At 33.9% G+C, this 26,528-nt stretch overlaps 1 protein-coding gene across 1 annotated transcript; it reads left to right on the top strand.

The window, feature by feature from the left end:
• Positions 1-777: 777 nt before the first annotated feature.
• Positions 778-22,514, top strand: LOC127869280 (uncharacterized). Its single transcript, XM_052411716.1, has 4 exons — positions 778-796; positions 21,247-21,510; positions 21,799-21,843; positions 22,085-22,514. The coding sequence occupies exons 2-4, from the start codon at positions 21,271-21,273 to the stop codon at positions 22,169-22,171; spliced, it is 372 nt and encodes a 123-aa protein (XP_052267676.1). The 5' UTR covers positions 778-796; positions 21,247-21,270; the 3' UTR covers positions 22,172-22,514.
• The last annotated feature ends 4,014 nt before the right edge of the window (positions 22,515-26,528 follow it).

The raw sequence follows: 26,528 nt of genomic DNA on the forward strand, positions 1-26,528 counted from the left end.
TTAAACGAACATGTCCACACACAACAAAATTTTAATATAAGTTTAAGGTTAAAAATCTTTTGTAACAAAAGGAGCAGAAAATACGACCATTATGCAAGCATTAAAAGATACTTGGGGTATTCAGAAATAGATGAATATTTGCCAAATCAATGACGATGATATACGTGTGTAACTCATATTAATTAAAAGATTTAAAAAGTATGCACACTTAACACAAACATTGTTGTTTAAATGTAACACATGTAATCAAATTATCAATTCATTTGTGTTTTGATGAATGTTTTCCTGAAAAAAAAAACAATTTTGGTTATTTATTTATAATTTGAGATATTTTAAAATAGTTGATACAACTTTTAGAACACCTTACTCGTAAGTGGTTGTGCTGCCCTGCTAGTTATACAATGTTACATGAAAACAATAACACTTAACTTTGTTGATGCAGTATCATTTGTTTCGTGAAACTATGACACTAATACATACAGTTTACATCAAAGCAAATGTACTTACAGCTTCACGATCTATTGGATTAAATGAAAAAATATAACAATTCAGTTTTTACAAAATATTTTCGTCGTTTTATGCACGTGAGAGTGTGATGATTGTTATATTATCAAGTAATAAAAATAATTCAGTTGGGAATACAATTTACGCGAGTGCCTTTAATTATCTTTACGAATCATTAATTGTAGATGAAAATCGGGTAGAGGAAGGTAAAGCCCACACATCTCTTTGAAATTGCTGCTATATAAACGCCAAAGTTGTAAACACGTTATCAAAAGTAAGCAGGATACTATCGGTAAGGTAAGATTTTAACAGATTGAAATTATTTCGTTAAACTAATTCATACTTAAATGATATTCATTTTAAATTACAAACTTTAAGACTACTGTTTGTTTTGAAATTTACGTGGATTCTGTTTATTACAGGACAGTGAAGAAAAGGAATTTATAATGGCTTCACAGAAGACACTATTTTTGCTCGTCGTCTTAGTCAGCGCTGCATTTGAAGCACATCAAGCGTCTGATTTGAGAAGAGGTACAGGTCAAGGTAAACATAAACGAGTCGGTGGACGGACCTCGGTTGACCAAAATGATGAACCCATTCAACTACCACCGCAAATCGACGTCGGTGACGGTATCGTCGGTGAATATACCCCGGTTGACCCATCTGATGTAATCGTTCAGCTACTAGCGCAATTCGCCGTTGAACAGATTTGCTCCGATTACGTCGTAGAAAACGCTGAAATGCAAGTGAGTTGTCATCCACAAGTATGTTCTAAGAATGTTAACGGATTGGTGTATACATGCTATTGAAGCCCATGGACATACATATATTTATTTAGAGCAATATGATAATGAATTTAGACGCTATTGTTAAACGACTAAAAATGAATTTCACTTCCCTTTTCTTTTGTTTGCCGTAATAAGTTTCGTGAACACGTTTTTTTAAACACGGTGTAGTGTACAAAAATGCATGTAATGGTTGTTATTCGTGCTATTCTTGGGTTTTATTAATCTCATATGTAATTACAGGTTGTTGCTGGTACGAACTACCGCATGGATATCCTAGTTTCCAAGGTAACTGTATATTTAAATAGTCAATTAAAGTGATATTATGGGCATTTTTCACTGTTAAATTGAGCTGAAAAGAATTAACAGGTCAAAAGAGTTAGTTAAAATGTGATTACTGACCAAGTATCTGCAACTCATCTTGCTACCAGTTGTTTATTAAAAAATATATATTATATTCGATATTTTACATGACTCACCTAGTCCTCTAAGCCGAAATGAATCGTAAAACAAAATAGTATCTTTGTGTCGTATGAACGAATCTGCACTAAAACTAAATTAAGAGTCACATCGAACATCGAATCATTTCTGTCGTCAGTTGTCATCACGAAAGTACGGTTGATATTCAAAAGCATTATAGTTCTCTTTCCGGGATATTGTTTTAGTATGTTGATGCTGCATTAACAAATATAAGTGTATATGAAGTGAAAACACCAAAAATAAACAACGGTTGCGATAGACACCTATAAACTGTTAGATGCCCATAATATCACTTTAACGCATTGCTACCAGGCTATTTAAACAGAAAATAAAACAACATAAAAAACATAGTAGCCTTAAATGCACACTCGATAGTCGACGTCATTTGTTATTCGTAAAGGTTTTTTATACAAATGTTATTATGGACCTCTCTTTCATATTAGCGCATTTTCATAAAGAACGACATGTCTATATCGCGTTTTTATACACTGTATATATATTAATTTGTTTATAATACAGGCATGGAAATGCAAAGTAGTAGTGTTTGCGCAGTTCTGGACAAATACGCTGAAGTTGACGTCGTTTGCCTGCGAATCGGTGCTGTAACTGAATGACGTCGGAATTTTTTACTTGTAGATCGTATGACTATATATCAAGTACAAACCTTCCCGTTTGATATATTTCCTTTCACCGGCAGTAGTTGTTATAGAAATGTTCAATGTCCTATTGTTTATATATTTTTGTTTATTTAACACGTTAGTTTGTCGCTTGTTTATAGACATAAAAAGTAATGTTGATGCTGCATTAATTTGTGCACTGGTTTGTTTTATGTAATATCTTATGTCTCATATTCTTACATTATTCGCTGGATTGTTCATTAAAACTTATAATTTGTTACTGCAATAAAATGTAAATGTTGAATGCCAGCAATTAAAAATATTACTCATCACACATTTTATGAAAGAATATATTATAATATTTTACGTTTGTCAGTAAAAAACTTATATTCCTTTCTTTTTCATAATTCAATATTTTTGGCATCTGCATCTGCTGAGTAGTATCTAACCAGACTTTCACGATTAACATGTATTTAGTGATAACATGTACATTGTATTGGAAACAATAAACTATATGTACCTCTTAGTTTAAATTTGTGTTATATGGTTTGTTCTGAAGGAATGATAGCAATGTGTTAATTAACATTTCGACTGATGCACTAAAATGTGTTAAACACAGACCAAATCAACCGCGAAAATGAAATCGCATACGCTTTAGGCATGCATTTTATAAACATACAACGTTTAAGTTTCGATTAAATTTATTTAACTCTGCAAGTTGGAATTCTTGTCATTTAAGAATGTACTTTTCAATATTTAAAAATTAGTATATTCCCAATCAAATTTGTTACACAACTTAATTTACTTCTATGCAAATACGTTGCGAATCATTTTTTATCTAGACCAAACCAGCTTTACCCCGCTGAAACATATTTTAATATATTGAAATGTGCCTAGTGTTTCCCCCTTAAAATCTATCAATTAATCCGTAAGTACAATGTGTTTTCTTCGTTGCTAACACAATTACACCTTTTCCATGTAAAATTATATTTATCTATATTACTCAACGGACTATATACGACAACAACAGCAACAACAATAGTTGCAAAAAAACACATGAAAATTTCCATAAAAAAATATGCAAACACAACTGTAATGATTTTATTATTCAAACAAAATACAATACTACGACAAAGTATAGCAAAAACAAGCTTGCTTTGCCTAGGGTTTGAACCCTGGACAATTGACAGCGAAAGTTAACAGGCTACATCTTTTTTTCTAAATGATCAATGAAAGTGTTGCACATGTTTTGTTAACGATTTTGATTGATACAAAAACAATGAAATAAGTAACGTACGATAACCTAAAGCCGTCATGCACCTAAAGTCGTCATTTATTTTAAGTACCGAATTCTTTCCCTTGAATACCCCCGAGAGTTTGAAGCCCGCGTTCATTGAAAAGGTAAATATCTTCTTTTTTTGCGTTTTAATATTTGTCAACGAGACCAGGATTATGAATCATTAAATTCTTGGGATTTTCAAGACCACACTTTTTTGTCTGCGGGTTGTACACGGGCGAATAATAAAATGCTGCGACGGTGTGTTAAGGCGAAAGCCACGTGGGTCATTGTCGCCATTGTTTAACATGTCTGAAGAAACCCAAATGCACTAAAATACAAGGAATAACCTAATAACCTTCCTTTTATAAGGCTAAAGTATATTAAGAAGCAAACAAAAAGATACATATGTCACTGACGACTTTTGATACGTTATGACGACTAAAGGAATAAGCATATGATGAAAACTTTTTTTGAAAAAAACAAAAACAAAAAACAACTGAGTTGAGCATGAAGTTAAAAGTAAAGTTAAACATAAAACTGTCTAGATTTTAGTTTTGTGTAACTATATATATTGAAATGCAGTACTAAAGCTGGAGAAATTACACATTTACATAATTATAACATTGTTGCAGAAAATGGAAAATCGTCCATCACAAATACGCAAATGGTCTACTCAAAATATGATTTCGGCCTATAATGCCGTAAAAGAAGGCATGACAGTTTCTTCAGCTGCAAAAAAAATTGGAGTGCCAAGAATGACATTGTCAGATAGGATAAGTGGAAAAGTTGCACTGTATGCAAATATGGGGGTCGCCACGGCACTGACAACGGACGAGGAAGCTGCACTCGTAAGCAATGTTGGGTACATGGCTAACCGTGGGTTATCGCTATCAATCCAGCAATTAATTGGGTTCGCCTGGTGTATAGCGAAGGAACGTGGCAGAGGGGATGTATTTTCAGACTCAGGTCCATCTCGAAGTTGGTGAAACGACTAAAGTCCCGGCATCCTGGATTAGGATTGCGTCGCCCTGATTCATTGGACAGAGGGAGGGCCTCATTAGGTAGTGTGAATGCCCTACGAGAGTACTTTTCTCTTTTGAAAAGGACACTGGAGAGCAATGAATTGACTGACAAGCCTGATCGTATATATAATTGCGACGAAGCTGCGCTTTTCCTCAATAAATCGGCTGGTCAAAAGGTCTTTGTTCCGACAAGAAATAAGCATGCCCATTCACTGTCTGTGGCAACAAATAAACATATATCCGTACACTGCTGCGTGAACGCTGCTGGCCATGCGTTGCCGCCAATGATTATCTTCACCAACAGCTTGCCAGGAGGGCCGTACCATCGCCTGGGTCCAGTGAATGCGAGCTACGCCTGCTCTGACAGCGGTTTCATGGATCAGACCCTCTACTTACAGTGGTTCGAGAAAACATATTTGGCGCATGCAGTACCTCAGCGCCCAATACTCCTGATTCAGGATGGAGCTTCCTCTCACATTAGCGTTCCGCTCATACGATCAGCTATAGCAAACGATGTTATCCTCATGTGTTTGCCCTCCAAGACAACTCACATTACACAACCCTTGGACGTTGCAGTGTATCGAAAAATGAAATTCGAAACAGCCAAGATGGTCAGCCAAGCCAAAATGATCAAGTCAGACGTTTGGATTTCAAAAAAACAAGTCAGTGCTGTTTTAAGGTTATTTTTGAGAAAAGTTTCTCAATGGATTGCATCACAGAGGGCTTTCGAAAATGCGGAATATTTCCGTTCAACCCTAATGCTGTTTACAAAACATTGCTGCTCCGCTCATGCACTGATGCTGATTAAAACTCAATTGATCTCGAGGTCCCCACAACAGAGACGAGCACGGACCAAGAGGTACAAGTAACTAAACCTGACACTGCAGTTCAGATGGAATGCTCATTCTCCAGTATTGAATCGTCGCAGATCGATGACACACATTTTGACGTCAGCTTCACCGTTGGTGATGATAGAATACTGCCGTTGCAACAAGCAAGCGTTTCTAAGCAGTCTTTGAGCGACACGCAACCGATAGAAAACAGTGCCACCGACTGCCTTCCAGAACTTGCACTTGCTGCGATGGAGTGTGCATTGACACCCCGAAAAAAACGCAAGTTTGAGCAATGTTATAACTGCAGCATCGACTTACAAGATACTGTGTTTCAAACATGGCGTCACCTTAAGGGCCAGGTGGAAACCCAAGCAGCAAGTAATCCTGAAGAACAACATGACGTCCTAGCTGTTGCAACTACAGCCGTTAAAACACAGAGAAAGCCGACTGAACCTACATGCACCGTTGTGGACCACCCTTTGGTAAGGGCGGGCCTCATTCCAGAGGACCTAGTCAACGTTCTCGTGGTTCCAACGCCGACAAAAAGATCGGTCAACAAGCGTGGGATTGGAAAAGCTAGGGTGTTAACAAGCAGAGAAGTACAGGAAGAGTTAGAAGAAAAGGAAAAACAAAAACAGCATCTAAGTGAACAAAAGGAGAAGCGCAAACGAGAACGAGAAGAAAGGCGACTTCAAAACGAAATTGAAAAACGACGTTAAAAGGAAGAAATGGAAGACAAAAAGCAACAGAGAGAAAAACTCAAGGCCGAAAAGCTGAAAGAAAAGAAAAAAGGAAAAACAAATGAAGACACAACAAAACAAACCTGCAGACCAAATGAATACAGAACAATAAAACACGTAACCATAACATGAGTGTACACATAACATCGTGACGTTAAAGGTTAACATTAAGCATTGTCTGGCCTTTCTGTAGTCAAGTTCAATCAACAGGAATAAACATCACTAAACCGAGTGCATATAACACTTTTGTCCTCTTCAGGTATACAAGTATGAAGAAGATCGTCATACGCAATGTCGAAGTTGTGGGCATGCATCATTATGGTCGAAGGGCGCTTGAACTGCTGAGCACTTATCACGTCGAACTGGAGCCAAATAACCCCTACGATACTATGGCAGTGGCAGTATTTGATGGCCAACGAAAAGTTGGGAATTTGAAACGTGATTGCACCAAGGCTTTTAATGAGATAGTTTTTTTAAACAAAGGAAAGTCTAGGTTCTTGTTGAGACCTCTTGAAGAACCCATTGTACGCAATCGACGCGACGGGCCGCAACAGACATGTGCCATAGCCTTCAAGATCGACGAATCTGACATGGTAACCACGACAGCGCAGATGCATACATGCATCTACACCAAAGTCATGGAATTCAAATAATAAATGAACTCTATCAGTATCATACTATGTCAAAGTATAATTGTTACCACAGCCTTAATATCACGATGCTATGTTAATAGTATAACAGTTATTTTCATAGTTTTGTTTTGTGTGCGACAATTTCCATAAAGCCATATTCATCGAAATGTTTAAAAATGAGAACACATTCTTATTGTGTGTGAATGTTTAAGTGTAACGTTACCATTAATAAATGCCAGTCGTTTATCACCATGGCAATGACCGATTGACTCGTCAAGAAGTAGGTATTTAATCGCTATGAATTTAAAATGATTATATACTGGAATCAAGAACCACCTTTAATATATTTGAAAATCACTATAACTTCGTCGCACATGTGTCATAAACAATGTGTGTCAATACATATTTGTTATGATGCAAACAAATAACAATGACCAGTTCATATAAAAACACATTCATTTGTGACCAAACATAACAACTTTTGCAACCAAATAGATGCCAATTATTTTCCATGTAACCTATTTACAACAAACTATTTCTTATCACAAGCGAAAACAAAACCTTAAACGTCAATTATTGATTACAGATCAGTAGTCATGCGGACAAATTGAAAAATAAATGCGACAAAGTAAACATAAAACAGCAAAATGTGGTCTTTTTGTACCATAAACAGGCAAAAATCGCCAATTACAGTTTCCTTAGCAACAACTTCATCATTACCTCGGCATCCTCCTTGCTGTCGTGGCCTCCTAGAGAACGTGTCAATCAAATCAATAATAATTGAGTGTATATGAACAAGTTAAATTTAAAGACGTAAAGGTGCCTTTTCACGTTTCGGGAAATTGAAAAAAAATAATAACATGTTTCAGATTCGCAAATGTTTGTTGTCGTTAAGATAGGTGTGAGAAAACAGTAATACTGAACATTTATCATGCCCTAAAATATCCATAATATGCATGATTTGACGATTTAAAAACCTGAAAATATAAAGCGTTGCAACGCGAAACAATAGAAGAATTTGGAAAGTTCTCTTGTTGTCGTTATATTTTTTAACACTACAAGGATTGCTCAGATAGTATAAACTACATAACTCATTGTAGGAGCAGGAATGGCCGAATGGCCGAGTGGTCTGAGTGTTAGACGTTTACTCCAGGGGTCAGTGTTTCGAACCCAGTTGAGTTTTACTTTTTTTCTTTCTTTACTTTTATTTTTGTGTTTTAAGGGAGCTTTGTAGATCCAATGTTTACATTTTTTTAATATATCGCATAGAACGACAAACTTCAATACATGCCAAAATCTGTGGAAAGGTCCCTTTAAACGATAAAACCATTTCGTAATGATAACAGTGTAACTAAAGGGAAACAGCTATCTTGTTCTTACGTTTATTTTAACGCTCGGTTACCTATCATGAAGCTAATCAGTTTTTTGTTATTGTTTTGTTTTCTTAAGTATGCAAATTTCGTATTTTTTGTATTCGGAAACTATTGCCATAAATAAAAATGGGATATTAACAGGTAAATACTATCGATTTAACAGAACCATGACCGGAATATCACTAAACCATAAATAAGCATACATTGATATGCTTTATACTTTTTATCATTTGTAATTCTTTTAATGCTATATTATCAGTTGTCTTGTGACAAAACAGTCATCATATTATGCGTTGTATATCTTTTTGTACGGGTTTTATGTCCTATAAGAATTGTTAAAATCATCACTTACTAGAATTTTTTAAATATAAGAGTGACTACCTCCGCTCCGAATGCTTCTGTTTAGTTCGGTCAATGCAATGTCTTTGAGAGACCGTTTCAGAGGTAGACCTCCGGGGTGGGGGTATAACAATGCGGTGTCGATCACGTTTCTGTGCACAATCTATGTTTTTTAATGGGATCACAGTTATTTTTTATGAAGTTATATTCGGCATTTGTAATTGGAAATCACTTGTGTTTACATTTCTGCTATGTTCCATGTAAAGAATTATACATGGGTCTCATGTGGGACCGTGTTAAGATTTACAAACACTGTTCTAGCTAATATTACCCAATGTAATTCGGTCTATTACATTAAAGAAACACCGTGCTACGTACCTTGAGCAAATTAAGGTGTTTAAAAGACTGTGTTTGACTAAATTTGCATCTCTGTTAAACAATGCTAGAAGATCATTACGGACGTCTTCAAATGTTTTGGTTACACCATTTAAATCCTCTTTTCTGATGCCACTAAATCTGAAACTGAAATTACATGCGACAAAATCCTAACCGAGTAGCAAATGTTATGCATAAAACATTTACTATCTGAATTTCGTTTCAAGTCTTTAATCTTTTTAAATAAAAACAACAAGATTGATCGTACACCACTCGACAGTTGATGTAAAGAACTGTCACTGCACACCGCGATTCCCTTCGTCGTGTGAACCTATAAATCAAAGAAATTAATGAACGCGTGAAGTTGTACACAGCAAATGTATAAAAAGACACGAAGATCAATTATTAGTCATAAATACCATTGCATAAGAATTTTGTACTTTAAGGTACGATAAAAATATATGAAACGGCTTACACTAGGTTTCATAAATGTGCTTTTAAAATAATTATACGGTACATGGTAACTACCTTTATGTCCACAAGAATGATAGTTACATTCACGTCTCAATGTTATGTGTCAAAACGTATGGGCACATAACAAATCTATGTTTCTAAAACCTCCATTAACTTAAATATTTTTCAGTAGTGTTGGATTTTTGCATTTATGTTCGGATTATTGGATAAATCGAGCATTTCTTCTATATCCAAACATACATCAATTAACCACTATTAATTCAAATGTCTCTTTTTACCCACCGACCCTGTGTCAAGAGCATATACACCATAACTCCCGTCATGCGGTGTATTCAGTTGCGGTTGACTTTAGACCCGTCTGTGTCCAAATGCAAATTTGCTTTATGCACATGAGTCTACAAACACAAAATTCAGTCATAAACATTATGCGGCATACACGCGTCATTGGACGGGATATAGTTATTATTAGAAAAACAATTTTTATGTAATTTAAACACATGTAAATGTGAAACGAACGAAAATTGGTATTGTTTAAAGTGATATTATGGGCATCTTAACAGTTTATAGGTGTTTATCGCAACCGTTGTATATTTTTGATGTTTTCACTTCATATTCACTTATATTTGTTAATGCAGCATCAATATACTAAAACATTATCCCGGAAAAAATAAAAATAATGCATTTGAATATCAACCGTACTTTCGTTTGACAACTGATCATGCATGTACGATGTGATACTAAATTTAGTTTAAGTGCAGATTCGTTCATACGACACAAAGACACAATTTTGTTTTACGGATCATTTCGGCTTACAGGACTCACCAGTCACATAAAATATCGAGTAATAAATATATTTTTTATAAACAACTGGTAGCAAGATGAGCTGCAGATAATTGGTCAGTAACCACATTTTAACTTACTCTTTTGACCTGTTAATTCTTTTCAGCTCAATTCAACAGTGAAAAATGCCCATAATATCACTTTAAGCTATAAGGCTAGACATAAATTGCATATTTCAGAAACCGCTTTCCATCATTTTGACCCGAAAGCTCGGCTACAGCATTTAAACTCCGCCTTAAATACATTAACCCACGAGTACTTATTGCTTCTGTATTTACCTGATTACCCTACAATAATATGTTTGGACTAGCTCAGTGATAACATACTCGATAGAAGCATCTGTTGACAACAAGGGGAAGTATTTGAAAATATCTTGCTATGAAAGTTTGTTTAAACATATTAAACCACATTCACCATATTGTGTTTCCAATATCAATTCCAGATGCATAGTTTTAATAACTTTAGTAAAGGACCACCAATAGATGTTTAATAATTGTTTTGCATGTATGGACATTTTAGAGTAGAAAATAAATAATTTTGTTTACACAATGAAACGAAGACGTGGTCAATTTTGACAAACGCTGTAAATGACCTAAACCTGTTGATATGTACAAATCTATGGGGTTTGTTGTTGCAGAGAAGATTGGAAAGCTATTTGTTTTCAGTCAATATTGAAATCTTACCACAGCCTTGACCCAATGGTCATAATTAAAAACCAACTACCTCCATAAGATGATGCTACATACCAAGTATGACAGTTTTTGAGTTGACTTGTTTGATAAGACGATTATATTTTCCATATATTTGTCGATATAATAAATCACTCTTGTGACGTAGCCCGTATCGTCCACAGGGGCATGATTTGAACAAACTTGGTAGATGATTACAATTAAATGTTAAATAAAACATTTCAAACCTCATGGTATTGCAATTTCAAAGGATATTTCTTTTTAAATGTATACCTTTATTAACCCGGACGTGGTGATTGGAACTAACTTTGTATTTGATCACAACTGATGTTACATACCAAATATTAAAACTCTGAGCCACGCAGGTTAAGAGCTTAAGTTTATGATTTCACTTTACACATTTGAGTAAAACAAATTACCCCCATGCGGGGCCTAGTGTATAACACAAGAGCGTAATTTTTAACAAAATCGGTAGAACAATCCAAACCTCTTCACATTTAATTAGCAAAAATAGAAACAGATTTTTATGTTCCGAATTCTTTTCGATTTTCAGTAAGTGTTTCCATCTGTGTGCTATAATGACCTAACTATGAGGACCGAACAGATTTGAACCCGATGATAATTCCTGTTAATTTATGTGATCATCTGCTAAGCGGTTTAGGAGTAGAGATTGCTTGTGCTTGAGCAAATAGTTGACAAAAAAAACGACAGACGCACTGAAGGGTGCAAGAAAAGATAACGAACATCACGGTATCTCTATAGCTCACCAAAAGCACGTTGTGATCAGGTCAGCTTCAAACTAGACATATGCATTACGTAAACATGTGCACATGAAGGGAAACTACTCGATTGTACACACTCGTGTTGTAAACATTCGATTACCATTCACTAATAATTACTGTTGATGACGCCGGTGTAGGTGCCGATGATAACGACGATGATGTTGATGATGACGATGATGAGGATGGTGATAATGATGATTAAATCTAATGATAATCTGCTGATAATAAAATTAACGTATACGTAAATCATTATTATAAGTGGCATTGTGTTTAAAGTTATTTGTCGATAATGAGATACAAATCAAAACTAGACTAGTTTTCTTTGAGTTACATATGCAGTCGATGTACTCCTGCATTGATAGATAGATCACACATTTTCATGAACACATGACTATTTTGTGGGCATAATGTGAATGGTCTTAATTTAAATGGGTCAAAAGGTAAATCGTTAATGGCACATGCTAGTTGGTTACTAGTAAAGCATTAAATATTACTTTAAGTAAATGGAACTTGTATAAGATAGATAATGAAAACCTAGTCAATTATTTCGTTATTCAGGCAGCTGTTGCGTGTTCCTGTTGTAAAATTTTGTTAAATGGTCGCGTGTAACGTTTCCATTGTAACATTGCAACATCTGCAATCATATTGTGGAGTAAAGGATTTACCACCATATATATTTGACAAAACCATTGTTAGGCATTGTAAGTATTTTTATATCATTGCTTATATTGTTTAGGATTAACATGACTCATGAGTTGTACATTGTAAATCACATACCTTGCACATTGTTGCTCTTGTTGACAATTGTCATGTTGATGCGTACTTCAATATTTGACAGACACCGGCTTCACCACAAGAATTGTGCAGCAGTTTAAATGAACGTGTGCATAGACATCCAAGTATTGCACATGTTTTGCCGTCAAATAATAACATTTTGTTGTCAATGTAAATTTCCTAATGATTGACAAAAATGCGATTCCAATGTTGTTTATAATTTTCTGTTGTATGTACCATCACCAAATGCCTCTAGATTTCAATTCATTACATACTAGGACACACACTTTTATCGATAAACATTTGCTCAGCTTTCTTTCGAAGTTAACGTCCTCTAAATCAATGCGTGGTCGAATGTTATTTCTATCTCTAAAGATGCACTCATGCCTTTTGTTGTTATGCCCTGTATTATATATGTGCACCAAAGCAACACCTGCAATTAAACATGATAACACATAAATGTTGGGTTAGTGGTGGGTGGGCTTAAATTTTTGTTGCCAAACTTGTTAAACAACATTTTTTTCGAACCTTTCAATTGTCGCCTGTTCCGTAAATAGGAAGTAGCAAGTAAACCTAACGTAATCCCGATCAAATTATTCCTACTATCTTACATAAGGCGGTGAAAACCTAACGACACCCCGATCAAATTATCCCTACTATTTTACAGAGCAGAACACAACAGGACAGACCGCACTCCAATAACGATCGGTTATCGATTAACGATAACCGCTATTATGCTTTAAAATAAAGCGGACAATTTTAATTTTTCAAACAACGGCTTAAAATATCAACTTTTATGTAGTGTTGTTTGAGAGCAGTCACTACATAAAATATATGATGAATTAAAATTATTCATCAACGACGCTCTGATACTTCTGAAATATGCGGTTGTTTGTGCATCTTGCCGCACGTGTATAAAATACTTGCATATTTTTTTCGCTTAATTTATTTCTCTCTGACCAATATGATTCGAACAAAACTAACATTGTGTTTATTGTTGGTAAGCAATTGATTAAAAACACATTGCGGTACACTAAGGCAATTACAGGCTGGTCGATCGTTAAGCAAAGGATTTGAACGTAGGCCGGTACCGCGCTTGCAACCCATGTATAATACACACAAAACGTCAAATTACACGAATGAAATGCGTTCTATATCGTTCTACCTAAATCGAGTGAAATCCTTTATTTTTATTTTTGTGACACTGAAATACTTAAGACAAGACATGGGATCACGCGTAACATAGGGGAGTTTGATAAGGCGCGTATTCTGGGATGGGAAAACAACAGCCTTTAAAATAAAAGTATATAATGGATTCTCAATAATATGTATTCTTCTAACATTTTACAGAACAATGACCCGCATTATATTGGCCACACAGGATAGGATATGTATTTATTTAGTGCATTTTCAGTCGTGATTTGTTGGAACTTAGCATTTATTGTTTAACTGCGAGTTGTATTTTGAATAGTAATTGTTAACAAAAGACCCTGGTGACTTAGTAAATAACCCCCTCTAAAGGCGGAGGGATATAGAATTGGCCTTGTCAGTCCATACGTCAGTTCGTCCGCCCGCCTGTCGCAAACAAAATAATTCGGGGATATCAATTCAACGAATTTGCTTGTTATCTGTTTTCTTCTATTTCTTTTTGATAACCCACGAGCCATTCGGGTAAACTGGAATGAAATCTATATTAAAGGTATTAAAAGTTGAAAGTAAGAAATTATATATTGTTTTTATTTTTCCAATTAACTTTGTTGATATCCATTTAATGGTTTATGATATTAAATAAAATTGTTATCATAATTATAAATGGACGCAGAGAGTTACATTATTTTCAACAGTTTTTTCAATTGTGTGCTCAGTTTTGTTCTTTAAGGCATATTTGCGAGGTGAACACAAACGTTGGAATAGTCGTTAAATTCAAGCTAAATAAAACAAGAACACCCACCATCTTCGATGTTTATTTTATTTTAATGTCAGCAAAAGATGGATCTATCAAACATTTTGCTATATGGAATAAAAATACTTAAAACCTCGCGTACGTTCTTAAAATGGATTCTATAATTTTAAATATCTGAGTCAGTGTAGATTTAAAAGCAAAATACCGATTTCAATATTATTACATTACAAGGACGTATCAACAACTAATAGATTATTATAATTAAAAAAAACTTATTATAGTGAACGAAGTGCATGTAGGTAGTGAATGATTGCTTTATATATACGCCAAAATTGCCTTCTGTAGTATCTCTATTCACATGCAAACTTTTTTGTAGTATGCAAACGTTTTCCTAAAAACGCAATACTTGTGTTGGATTAGATTTTAATCTTACACGAACTGTGAAGATAAAATAGATTTTCATATATATTTTTTTCCTAGCAATTCCAATAATATGGTATGTAGTTAATATACATTATTTCATACAAATGATATGCCGTGAATTGGTGAAGTAATATCAAGAATCACAATTAATACCGTTGATATGCCCATTTAAGTGTATTGTATACGTATTGTTTTTAATTGAATTCTTAATTTACCTAATCTAATAATCTCGATACACATCATTAATAATTTGTATTTTCTTGATATTCAAATCTTCATTTGCATACAACAATAAATTGGTAAAGTCATGTCAAGAATTTCAAAAAATAGTTGCGGTATGCCCCTGTAAATGTATTCAATTATCTTGTTTTGTGTTTGGTTCAGTATAAACTTATATGTGTTTGATTTGGCTACAGATAATTTATGTTTTCACTTAAATTAAAATCTACTTTTACATTGGCATACATAAAAACTTTGGTCAAGTCATGTCAAGAATTACAATTAACACCGTCGATATACTTCTCTTTGAAGTCTGATGCTGTATTTTTCTACTTTTACTGATCTTGTTACAAGTAACTCGTATTGTCATTTACATTAAAATCTACTTTTTCATTGGCATACAGGAATACATTTACTTGTACTTGTATGTGTTTTACCTGCAACATGTACATGGTTTCCGCTGTGCTTTTAAATTTTATTTTAATACATGCAGTTAAACTGCATTTGTGAACAAACGACGCCGATGACCTATTGTATTCTTTTTATATTTATATTAAGTTATCACTCATTAAACATTTTGGTTAATTTGGAACAAATCTAGGAACAGGAAGGCATGTAAAAAATAAAAATGACTTTGACGCATTGTATTTATTTTCATATATATGAAATCAGTCGATTCATGTTTAAAAATTAAATGCAGTCAAATTAAATCAAATAAGTTTTATATATTTTGAGAGCAAACGAGGTTTTCAACACTTTTCTCATTAATTTACTCAAATGTCTATGTTATTTCCTTATTGGTGAATTGTTCTTATGCTGAAATAGGCGTGTTGTTAAAGTGCGAATTAAAAAACACCGATGTCCCATTATTTTTATTTTATTTTTCTATCCACAAAAATGGTACGAGCTAAATACCAAAAATTATCACATTCTAGGTATAGCAACATTTTCATTAAAACTGCAGTATACGTCCTTAATATTTAACGCAATATACTCATTATATAGCGACTTAAATCTCTAAATACGTCTTCAAAATGTGTGTAAGCTTATACTGTTCGGAAGCATCTATGTTTGTACACAAATTCCCTTCTAAATGGTTAATAAATTAATTAAAAGTCATGTAGTGAAGATACATTGACATGTACAATCATACACATATGATCGTAAATGTTTTGTATGAGTTATCGTGCTCATCAAAGTAACGGTATCAAAACTTGGTTTGTTTTATTTTTAAGTATATTTTGTATTATGAAATTATAGGAATACACACATTTCACTTTAATAGTAATAATTATATTATTTAACTGTAAAATGAAAAATGTCAAAAATAATCATAATTGTGTTATTTTACATTATATTTTATCAAAATAACTATACTGTGTCATAAGGCTATTTAGCATGGGCGATAACTCCTACAAAACTCGATGTCGGAAGTGCAAAAACCTTCTATTTCGCAAAAATTCCCGTTCAAAGAAATTCAAACTTACAACAACTTTCAAAAAAACATTCAATCGACTTATATATAATAATTGAACATAGTTACGAACTCTCCTAGCGATATTTGTTAGGATGATGATGTCATAGTAATTCATACAAAATAGTATTATTCTATGAGGCCTACACAGCCGACAGACGATTACTGCAAGTCACGCGTGCGAATACAACATAACCTTATTCTCTGTGCTCATATTTGCTTTTATCTGTGTGTTATAAACAGTTCTCACTGTAACTGACTTCCCGAACCCGTAAATACATTCTAGCTTGGAGTAAGAAACGCCTATAAGACGGCGCAAGTTACTCTGACATTCTAAGTCCTAACACTTATCAAAACTGTTTAAGCATATTAATGCTAAATACGTTCAAATTAATTTAACTTTATGAACGAAATACAAGTGAATACCTTTGACAAATATTACAATGTGGGTCTATGTGTTGTTGGCTGTTTGGTAAGACACAAACGTTATAGATTGAATTACAGTTCTATTGTTAGAAATGTAAGCCATATATTTTTCCAAGTTTAAAGGTACCTTTTCACAGATTTGTGTATGTTTTAGTTTGTCATTACATTGACATTATATTGATAAATGTAAACATTGAATCTAAAAAGTTCTAGTAAAAACAAGAATCAAAGAAAGAAGGAAAAAAATAACCCTCAACTAGGTTCGAACCACTGACCCCTGGTGTAAAAGTCTAACGCTTAGACCACATGGCCATTCGTGCTCATACAATTAATTATATATTTTATACGCTGTATAAGCAATCCTTGTAGTGTCGCAAAAATATAGACAACAACAGAACTCTTCAAATTATTCATTCTTTTTGCGTTGCAAAGCAATACTTTCAGGTTTTAAAATCGTCAAAAGATGCATAACGATATAATTGATATTTTAAAGCATTGCAAATGTTCAGTATTAATGTTTCCTCACAAATATCATAACTACAACGACAATTTTTGAATCTGAAACATTTTGTTTTTAATTTTGTCAATCTATCAAAACGTGAAAAGATCCATATAAAACCTTTGTCAATAACAATTGTGCCATGTCAAATCTGCATAGGATTCCTTACAAATCATAAATATATACAAATCTTGAAATTTGAATGCATTGCTAGAATATGAATTGTAATATTTTAAATCAAATTTGAAAAGCAATTAATCAACCTTTAAACTATATTTACAGTTATAAACGGATTACGATAAAAGTTTGAATTAAGATTTTTGCACTTGTCTCGCTCTTTGTCTTTACTACATTACTCATGTGTTTTCACTTCCGTCCCATAATCTTCCTTATAATTCAACCCATGTCCGTTTTACAAGTGAATATTTAGATCTCACTTTGATTTCTTTAAGGTGACTTCATACATGCTTATATTTTAAAATATATAATCTATACAAATTTCTTTAATACTTATTCAATGGTGTTGTTTATTAAGGATTGTAATCTGTTAAAACAAGCATAGCCCACTACATTAGTCGGAAACAGAATAAGAAAAATCAGAACATTACAGCAATACAAATTTTACTTTTCAAATGTAAGATGTCTGTTTTTGACAGTGTTGTGCCCAAACAGTCTATTTCAAACAGTTTATAACGGCTACTTTGGAGAACTATTGTGGACATATTAGAATTGTGAAATGCTTTCGTCAACTTTGTTACATGGCTGATGACGGCCGCTCTAAAAGAACGAAAAATCCTGGCAATATTTATAGGTTTTGATTAGTGCAGAATAATTCCATGATTTATTGCAGTTTAACCACAAGATTTATCGCAAACAAACTCTAAATTTCATAATCTACACAGAACATAGGTCGCGGGTAGTTGTAGGATGATAATTAATTATGGAAAAGTTTATTATGATACTGTATATTTAAGTTGAATTGTAAACTTTTTAAAATCCACTTAATACTACAATTGGAACCAAAATATTTGGCAAAGGCATTTTAAAGGCAAAAGGAAATCATTGCTTATATTTAGGATTGACAATGATTGAAACAAATAAAACATGTATATGCAGAAATATGCAAGTACAATACTGCCATATATGGTCTATAAGATAAATTAGCAAATTGATGTATTTCCATATATTGTGATTAAAATACAACTGTCAGTTAATTACAAAAACTTTGCATAACAAATTGTGGAGCTTGTTTGAAATGGTATAATAAGTGTTCAAACGGAATCTTATAGGAAAAAACTATTTAAACATTGATGGGTTTTCATACACCAAATACTCAAGAAAATAGTCACAATGGAGTATTGTTTAGTTGATTGTGTCTCTCAGAAATCACTTAGTGTCAGTTGAACATTTCTGATTGTAAATCGACTAGCCAGCCTAAAATCTTCATTGTTAAGAAGAACAGTCCTAGTTATTAACAAGTTGTGTAAGTGTGCATACATGACTCTGTATTGAACCATTTGAGAACACAATATCCTCATCCAGTCTTGATGTTAAATTATGAAATGTGCTGTTTAAATACACAATAACAAAATGTCCAACTAAACGTTGTTTATAGAATGAACAATTTCTAGTTTTAATATTTCATGTAAAGTAAATTTGGTATTCAGACGGAAGTCTGCAAAACCTGATTCAGTACACATGGGCGGCCCATCAAAAGACAGCTTATGTAACACAAGCTGTTTGAAGAAAGTCAGCTTTGATAGTGTGCTGTAAATTTTCTATCAGTCACCTTATATAATGCATGTTAAGGCATACTTGATGATAACTATCTATTATAGTTACGTAGTTTTTTATATGCATAATTCAGCCTGAAACTTGAAATTACTACAAGAAGAGTGGCCATGTTAAAAAATCATTGTTATACACACGAATTTATTGATATTTAAATAACCACTACAGTTTGAAAATACAGCTGTTACGTGAAGACCATTACTTCATCATGTATGTCAAAGTACAACTTGCATACCCCCATATGTCGAACACTGAGTACCCTCATTTTAAAAAGCAATGCCTGACAATATTATTTATACCGAGAATAAATGTTTTAAAGCATTCAAACGAACCTTTTCCATTTGTTTTTAAAAGTTCAAACACAATTCCACTGTGAGTTTGACGACATATAATGAATTTTATGATATTAGCCTCCAACCAAGATGGGGGACATTCCCTTTTAAAGGAATTCAAGCGAATAACAACTAAGAACAACACTAAACAGTTGAATACATTATATCGTCTCATATTAAATAACTGAGCATAGTTACGAACTCTTTTAGTGATGTTTGTAAGGATGATAATGTTAAATTAATTCACAAACATGTATTATTATTTTATGTGACCTGCAAAGCATACTGTCGATTACTACAAGTTACGTGCGGGAAGTATGTTACAACATAACCGTATTCTCCGTGCTCATATACTGTGTGTAATAAAACAGTTCATGCTGTAACTGACTTCCCGACCCGTCACTAAATTTGAGCTAGGGAGTAGGAAACGTCCATAACGATGGCACAAGAAACACTGACAATCCAAGTCCTTACACTTATCAAAACCGTTTTTGCATAAAGTTAATATATTAGTTTTAATTGATTCACATGTATGCATGAAAAGCAAAGCTCCTTTTCAAAGAGAAATGCAACTGTTTTAATTTTTGGAAAAACCGTTTTGATTTTCTCATGTTTAATTTTCAAATCTGGCGCAATCCGGATTTGCGTTGCTTTCATCCGAATAGTTGATGCAAATGAATGCAAATTTGTAAACAAAAGTAAACAAATTTGAAAAGCTCTGAAGGGAGATCTCTCTCTCTTTGCTGACAACGCAAATGCGGCATGTAAATTGCATCGCTTTGTTTTAAACGAACATGTCCACACACAGAAAAACGTGCAATATAAGTTTAAGGCTTATACTCTTTTCTAGCAGAAGTAGGAGATAATACGACCATATGCAAGCAATAAAAACATATTGGGGTAATCAGAAAACCCATTGCGATGATAAACGTTTGTAACGCATATTAATTAAAAGATTAAACAAATATGCACACCTAACACAAACATTGTTGTTTAAATGAAACAAATGTTATCAAAATGATCAATTCAAATGTGTTTTGATTTATGTTTTTCAGGGGAAAAAATATCACGTTGATTTACTAATTTAAGGAATTATTTTTAATTTTCGATTCAACTTTCAATATACGTTACTCGTAAGTCGTTGTGCTGCTGGTGAGACAATTAACATGAACATAATAACACTTAACTTGATTAATGCAGCATCATGCGTTTCGTGAAATAAAATCACTTACACATCAACTTTACTTTAAAGAAATTGTATTTACAGCTTAACGATCTATTGGATGACATTTTTACAAAAAAACTATCGTCCTTAAATGCACGTAAGAGTGAATTAAATAATTCAGTTGGAAATACAATTTACGCGCGTGCCTTTAAATATCTTTACGAATAACTAACTGTACATGAAAATCAAGTAGAGCTAGGTAAAGCCCACTAATCTCTCTGAAAGGGCAGCTATATAAACGCCCAAGTGGTAAACACTTTATCAAAAGTAAGCAGGATACTATCGGTGAGGTAAAATTTTAACAGATTAACATTATTTTGTTTGAAATCATTGCATACTTTAGTGAAATTCAGCTTAAATTACACACTGTAAGACTATTGTTTGTTTTAATTTTACGTAGATTCTGTTTATCAAAGGAAGTGAAGGAAAGGAGATTTACAATGGCTTCACAGAAGACTCTTCTTTTGCTCGTAGTTCTAGTCAGCGCTGCATTTGCAGCACGTCAAGCGTCTGATGTGAGAAGAGGTAAAGGTCAAGGTAAACCAAAACAAAACCAACGAGTCGGTGGATGGACCTCCGTTGACCAAAATGATGAAGCCGTTCAACAACTAGCGCAATTCGCCGCTGGACAGATTTGCCCCAATTACGTCGTAGATGCTGTAGAAAAAGCTGAAAAACAAGTTAGTTTTAATCCACAAGTATGTTCCAAGAATGTTAACGGATTAGTGTATATATGGTATTGAAGTCCATGGACATAACCTACATATATTTATTTAGAGCAATATGATAATGAATTTAGACGGTAATGTGAAACGACTTAAACAATGAATTCCACTTCCCTTTTCTTTCGTTTGCCGTAAAAAGATTGGTGAACACGTTTTTGTAACACGGTGCTGTATACAAAAATGCAAGTACAGGTTGTTATTCATGCTATTCATGGGTTTTATAAATCTCCTATGCAATTACAGGTTGTTGCAGGTATGAACCATCGCATGGATATCATAGTTTCCAAGGTAACTGAATATTTAAATAGTTAATTAACGCATTGCTACCAGGCTATTCAAACAGAAAAAACCCATAAAAAACATAATAGCCTTAAATGCACTATCGATATTCGACGTCATTTGTTATTCGTTACCGTATTTTAGATAAATGTTATTTTGGACCTCTCTTTCATATTATCGCATTTTCATGAAGGAAGACAAGTCTTCATCGGGTTTATACACTGTATATATTTATGTGTTTACAATACAGGCATGGAAATGCAAAGTAAAAGTGTTTGAGCAGACCTGGACGAATACGACGAGGTTGACGTCGTTTGCCTGCAAATCCGTGCCGTAACTGGATGACGTCGGAATTGTTTCATTGTAGTTTGTATGACTATATCATGTATAAACCTTTCCCTTTGATATCTTTCCTTTCACCGACATTATTTGTTATAGAAATATTCAATGTCGTATTAATTATATATTTTTGTTTTGGTATTGGTTTGTCGCTTGTTTATAGACATAAACAGTAATGTTGATGTTGCATTAATGTGTGCACTGGTTTTTTTTATTTAATATTGTATGTCTTATACCCTACATAAATCGCTGGAGTGTTCATTAACACTAAAAATGTGTTACTGCAATAAAATGTAAACGTCATAGCCCTTAATAATTCAAATGTTTTGTGTAAAAATGTTCATTATCCCCACGCTTTTTGAAAAAAAGGTGGGGATATTGTGGTGATCTCCGCCGTCCGTCCGTCCGTCCGTCCGTCTGTCCGTCCGTCTGTCCGTCCGTCCGTCCTGGCCACTATCTCCTCCTACACTAAAAGCACTAGAACCTTGAAATTTACACACATGGTAGCTATGAGCATATGTGCGACGGTGCACTATTTGGAATTTTGATCTGACCCCTGGGTCAAAAGTTATAGGGGTTGGGGTGGGGCCGCGTCAGAAATTATCACTCATTTTTTTAGGTTATTTTACATTTACTTCTTTATTTCTACACCGATTCACTTCAAATTGATACTGGACCTCACCTATGACAATACGGTCAATCTCAACCATGCATGGCCCCATTCCCAACCCTGGGGCGCCCCGCCCACATAGGCCACACCCACCAAAAATTTCCATTTACTATAATTTTTTCATTTCTACACGGATTCACTTCAAATTGATACTGAACTTTTGTTATGACATTAGGGTCAATCTCAACTATGCATGGCCCCAATCCCAACCCTGGGGCGCCCGCCCACATAGGCCACACCCACCAAAAAAATCCATTTACTATAAAAAAAATTTAGGTTATTTTACATTAACTTCTTCATTTCTACACTGATTCACTTCAAATTGATACTGAACCTCTCTTATGACAAAACGGTCAAACTCAACTATGCATGGCCCCGTTGCCAACCCTGGGGCGCCACGCCCACATAGACCACACCCGCCCAAAATTGCCTTTTACTATAATTTCTTCATTAATACACTGATTCACTTCAAATTGATACTGAACCTCTCTTATGACAATACGGTCAATCTCAACTATGCATGGCCCCATTACCAACCCTGGGGCACCCCGCCCACATAGGCCACACCCTCCCAAAATTGCCTTTTACTATAACTTCTTTATTTTTACACCCATTCACTTCTAATTGATACTGAACTTCTCTTATGACAATACAGTCAATCTCAACTATGCATGGCCCCATGATCAACCCTGGGGCGCCCTTGGGTCAAACATGCGGCGTGGGGATACGCGTCGGCCTCTGCCGCGCCATTTCTAGTTAATAATTGCGATCTGATTAAGTGTTCAATAAATATCAGCTTGAGTCCATTAGTTGACATTGTTTTGAAAGATTCAAACATGTCTAATGCCAGCAATTAAAATATGTATTATCATACATTTTACAAATATATATTGTTATTTTTTTACGTTGTAAGTAAACAACTTATATTCCGTTCTTTTTCATAATGCAATATTTTTGGCATCTGCATATGCTGAGTAGTAGCTAATCAGACTTTCACGATTAACATGTATTCAGTGATAACATGTACATTGTATTGGAAATAATAAACTATATTAACCTTACATCTAAGTTTACATGTGTGTTATATAGTTTGTTCTGAAGGAATGATAGCAATGTGTTCATTAACATTTCGACTGATGCATAAACATGTGCTAAACACAGACCAAATCAACCGTGAAAGTGAAATTGCATAAGCTTTAGGCATGCATTTTATAAGCACACGGCGTTTACGCTTCCATTGAATTGAATTATCCTGCAAGAAGGAATTCATGCCATTGAAGAATGTACTCATCAATATTTAAAAATGATTATAATTATGATTTCCAATCAACTGTGTTACACAACTTAATTTTACTTGTATGCAAATACGTTACGAATCATTTTTAATCTTGACCAAACCAGCTTTACCCCGCTGAAACTTTTAATATATTGAAATGTACTTAGTGTTTCCCCTTTACAATCTATCAATTGTTACATAAGTACGAAGTGTTTTCTTTGTTGCTAATACAATTACACCATTTACATGTTAAATAATATATATCTACTTATCTATATTACTCAACGGACTATACACGACAACAACCGCAAAAACAATAGATAATGATTTAATTATTCCAACAAAATAAAATACTACGAAAAAGTATTGTTTTGCCGTTGTCCGTCCGTCCGTCCGTCCGTCTTTCCGTCCGTTTTTCCGTCCGTCCTGAGCCATATCATGGAAGTGCTTTGGCGGATTTCATTGAAACTTGGTATGAGTATATATATGGATAAGAGGATGATGCACGCCAAATGGCATTGTGCACCATCATTTCATAACGGAGTTATGGCCCTTTGTGTCTTGAAAAAATGCTTTTCTTGAGTGTCAAATATAACGCTTTTGTGTCCAGAAGCATATTGGTGGGGGAATTCAATTCAACAAATTTGCTTGTTATGTTGTAACGATTTTGATTAATACAAAAATATTAAAATAAGTAGTTAAAACATTTGTTTTTTGTAAAAAAAAGGCTTTTTAATGTCATGCGTTTATTCATAAATATGTTGAATCTTTGAAAATTTTCTAAAAAGGATTTGTTTCTGAACTGTGAACAGGCTATTGTGTTATTCAAATATTGGGTTATTATAAATGGGTTCCGGCGATAAATTAACACGTTTTTTCACCATAAATGCTCTTTTAATTTAAAAATCGTTCGACAGCGAGATTATACGATTTTTTATATGTGTTAAATTGTGATATATTGATAAAATATGTTACAATAACACAAAAAAGGCAAGAAAAATGATACATTAAATACAAATTTCATAAAATGCAGCAAAGACAAATTAGCGCCCCGAGCCGATAGTGACGAACATATTTTCCTACAATAACCGAAGCATTCGTCTTTTTATTAGGACCAGAGTTAGTGTTCGTGTGTCGTATGAATATATATCGTTGCATGAATTTAAAATGAACCGTTAAACTAAGTTTAGATTCACATCGTACATGCATGATATACATGCTGGGGAATGCGACTGTACAGCCGTTTTCGATTTCATATATATATATATATATAATAAGTGTTTTGCACATTTTATATACATGTATTAATATTTGACAAAATCGTATAATCTCGCTTTAATAATACTTGTTATCAACGGATAACAGACTGTTGAGTGTGCATACGATACAAAGAAAGCCTCTATTAAAAAAATGACCGATCGACTCTTCAAATAGTAGGTATCTAATCATTATGAAATTAAATTTATCATATACCTGAATCAAAAACCATCTTTAATATATTTAACAAGAGCTGTGTTTGTGAAACACAATGCCCCCAACCATATATCTGACGTTTTTCCTTGACCTATGAACTTGAAGGATGACCTTGACCTTTACCTTTCGACACTAAAAAAGTCCAGCTCCATATGATACACACGCATGCCAAATATCAAGTTGCTATCTTCAATATTGCAAATGTTATGGCCAATGATAAAGTTTTGGGACAGACACACGCATACAATGACAGACAGACACACACATACAATGACAGACAGACACTCACATACAATGACCGACAGACAGACAGGCCAAAAACAATATACCCCCGATCATTCGATCTTGGGGCATAAAAATCACTATAACTTCGTCGCACATGTGTCATAAACAATTTGTGTCAATACATATTTGTTATGATGCAAACACATAACAATGGCCAGTTCATATAAAAACATATTCAATTGTGACCAAACATTACAACTTTTGCAACCAATTATTTTCCATGTAAACTATTTACAACAAACTATTCCTCATCACAAGCGAAAAAGCCCTTAAACGTCAATTATTGATTTGAGATCAGCGGACAAATTCAAGAACAAACTCGACAAAGTAAACATTTAAATAGCAAAACGTGGTCTTTTTGTACCATCAAAACAGGCAAAAATCGTCGATTATAGTTTCCTTAGCAGCAACTTCATCGTTACCTTGGCATCCTCCATGCTGTCGTGGCCTCCTAGAAAACGTGCCAATCAAATTAATTACAAGTGAGTGTATATAAATAAGTTAAATGTAAAGACGTAAAGGGGCATTTTCATGTTTTGGGAAATTGACAAAAATTGAAAAAAATGTTTCAGATTCGCAAATTGTCGTTGTCGTTATGATATTTGTGAGGAAATAGTAATACTGAACATTTATCATTCTCTAAAATATCCA

Source organism: Dreissena polymorpha, chromosome 2 (genome assembly GCF_020536995.1).
Source record: "Dreissena polymorpha isolate Duluth1 chromosome 2, UMN_Dpol_1.0, whole genome shotgun sequence".
NCBI classification, from domain to species: Eukaryota; Metazoa; Mollusca; class Bivalvia; order Myida; family Dreissenidae; genus Dreissena; species Dreissena polymorpha.

What these genes read in the sequence shown, in the direction of transcription:
- LOC127869280 (XM_052411716.1), top strand. Translation starts at nt 21,271, where the DNA reads ATGGCTTCACAGAAGACTCTTCTTTTGCTCGTAGTTCTAGTCAGCGCT. An exon ending in TAGAAAAAGCTGAAAAACAA is followed by an intron (nt 21,511 to 21,798) that starts GTTAGTTTTAAT and finishes ATGCAATTACAG; the next exon opens with GTTGTTGCAGGTATGAACCA. An exon ending in TGGATATCATAGTTTCCAAG is followed by an intron (nt 21,844 to 22,084) that starts GTAACTGAATAT and finishes TTTACAATACAG; the next exon opens with GCATGGAAATGCAAAGTAAA.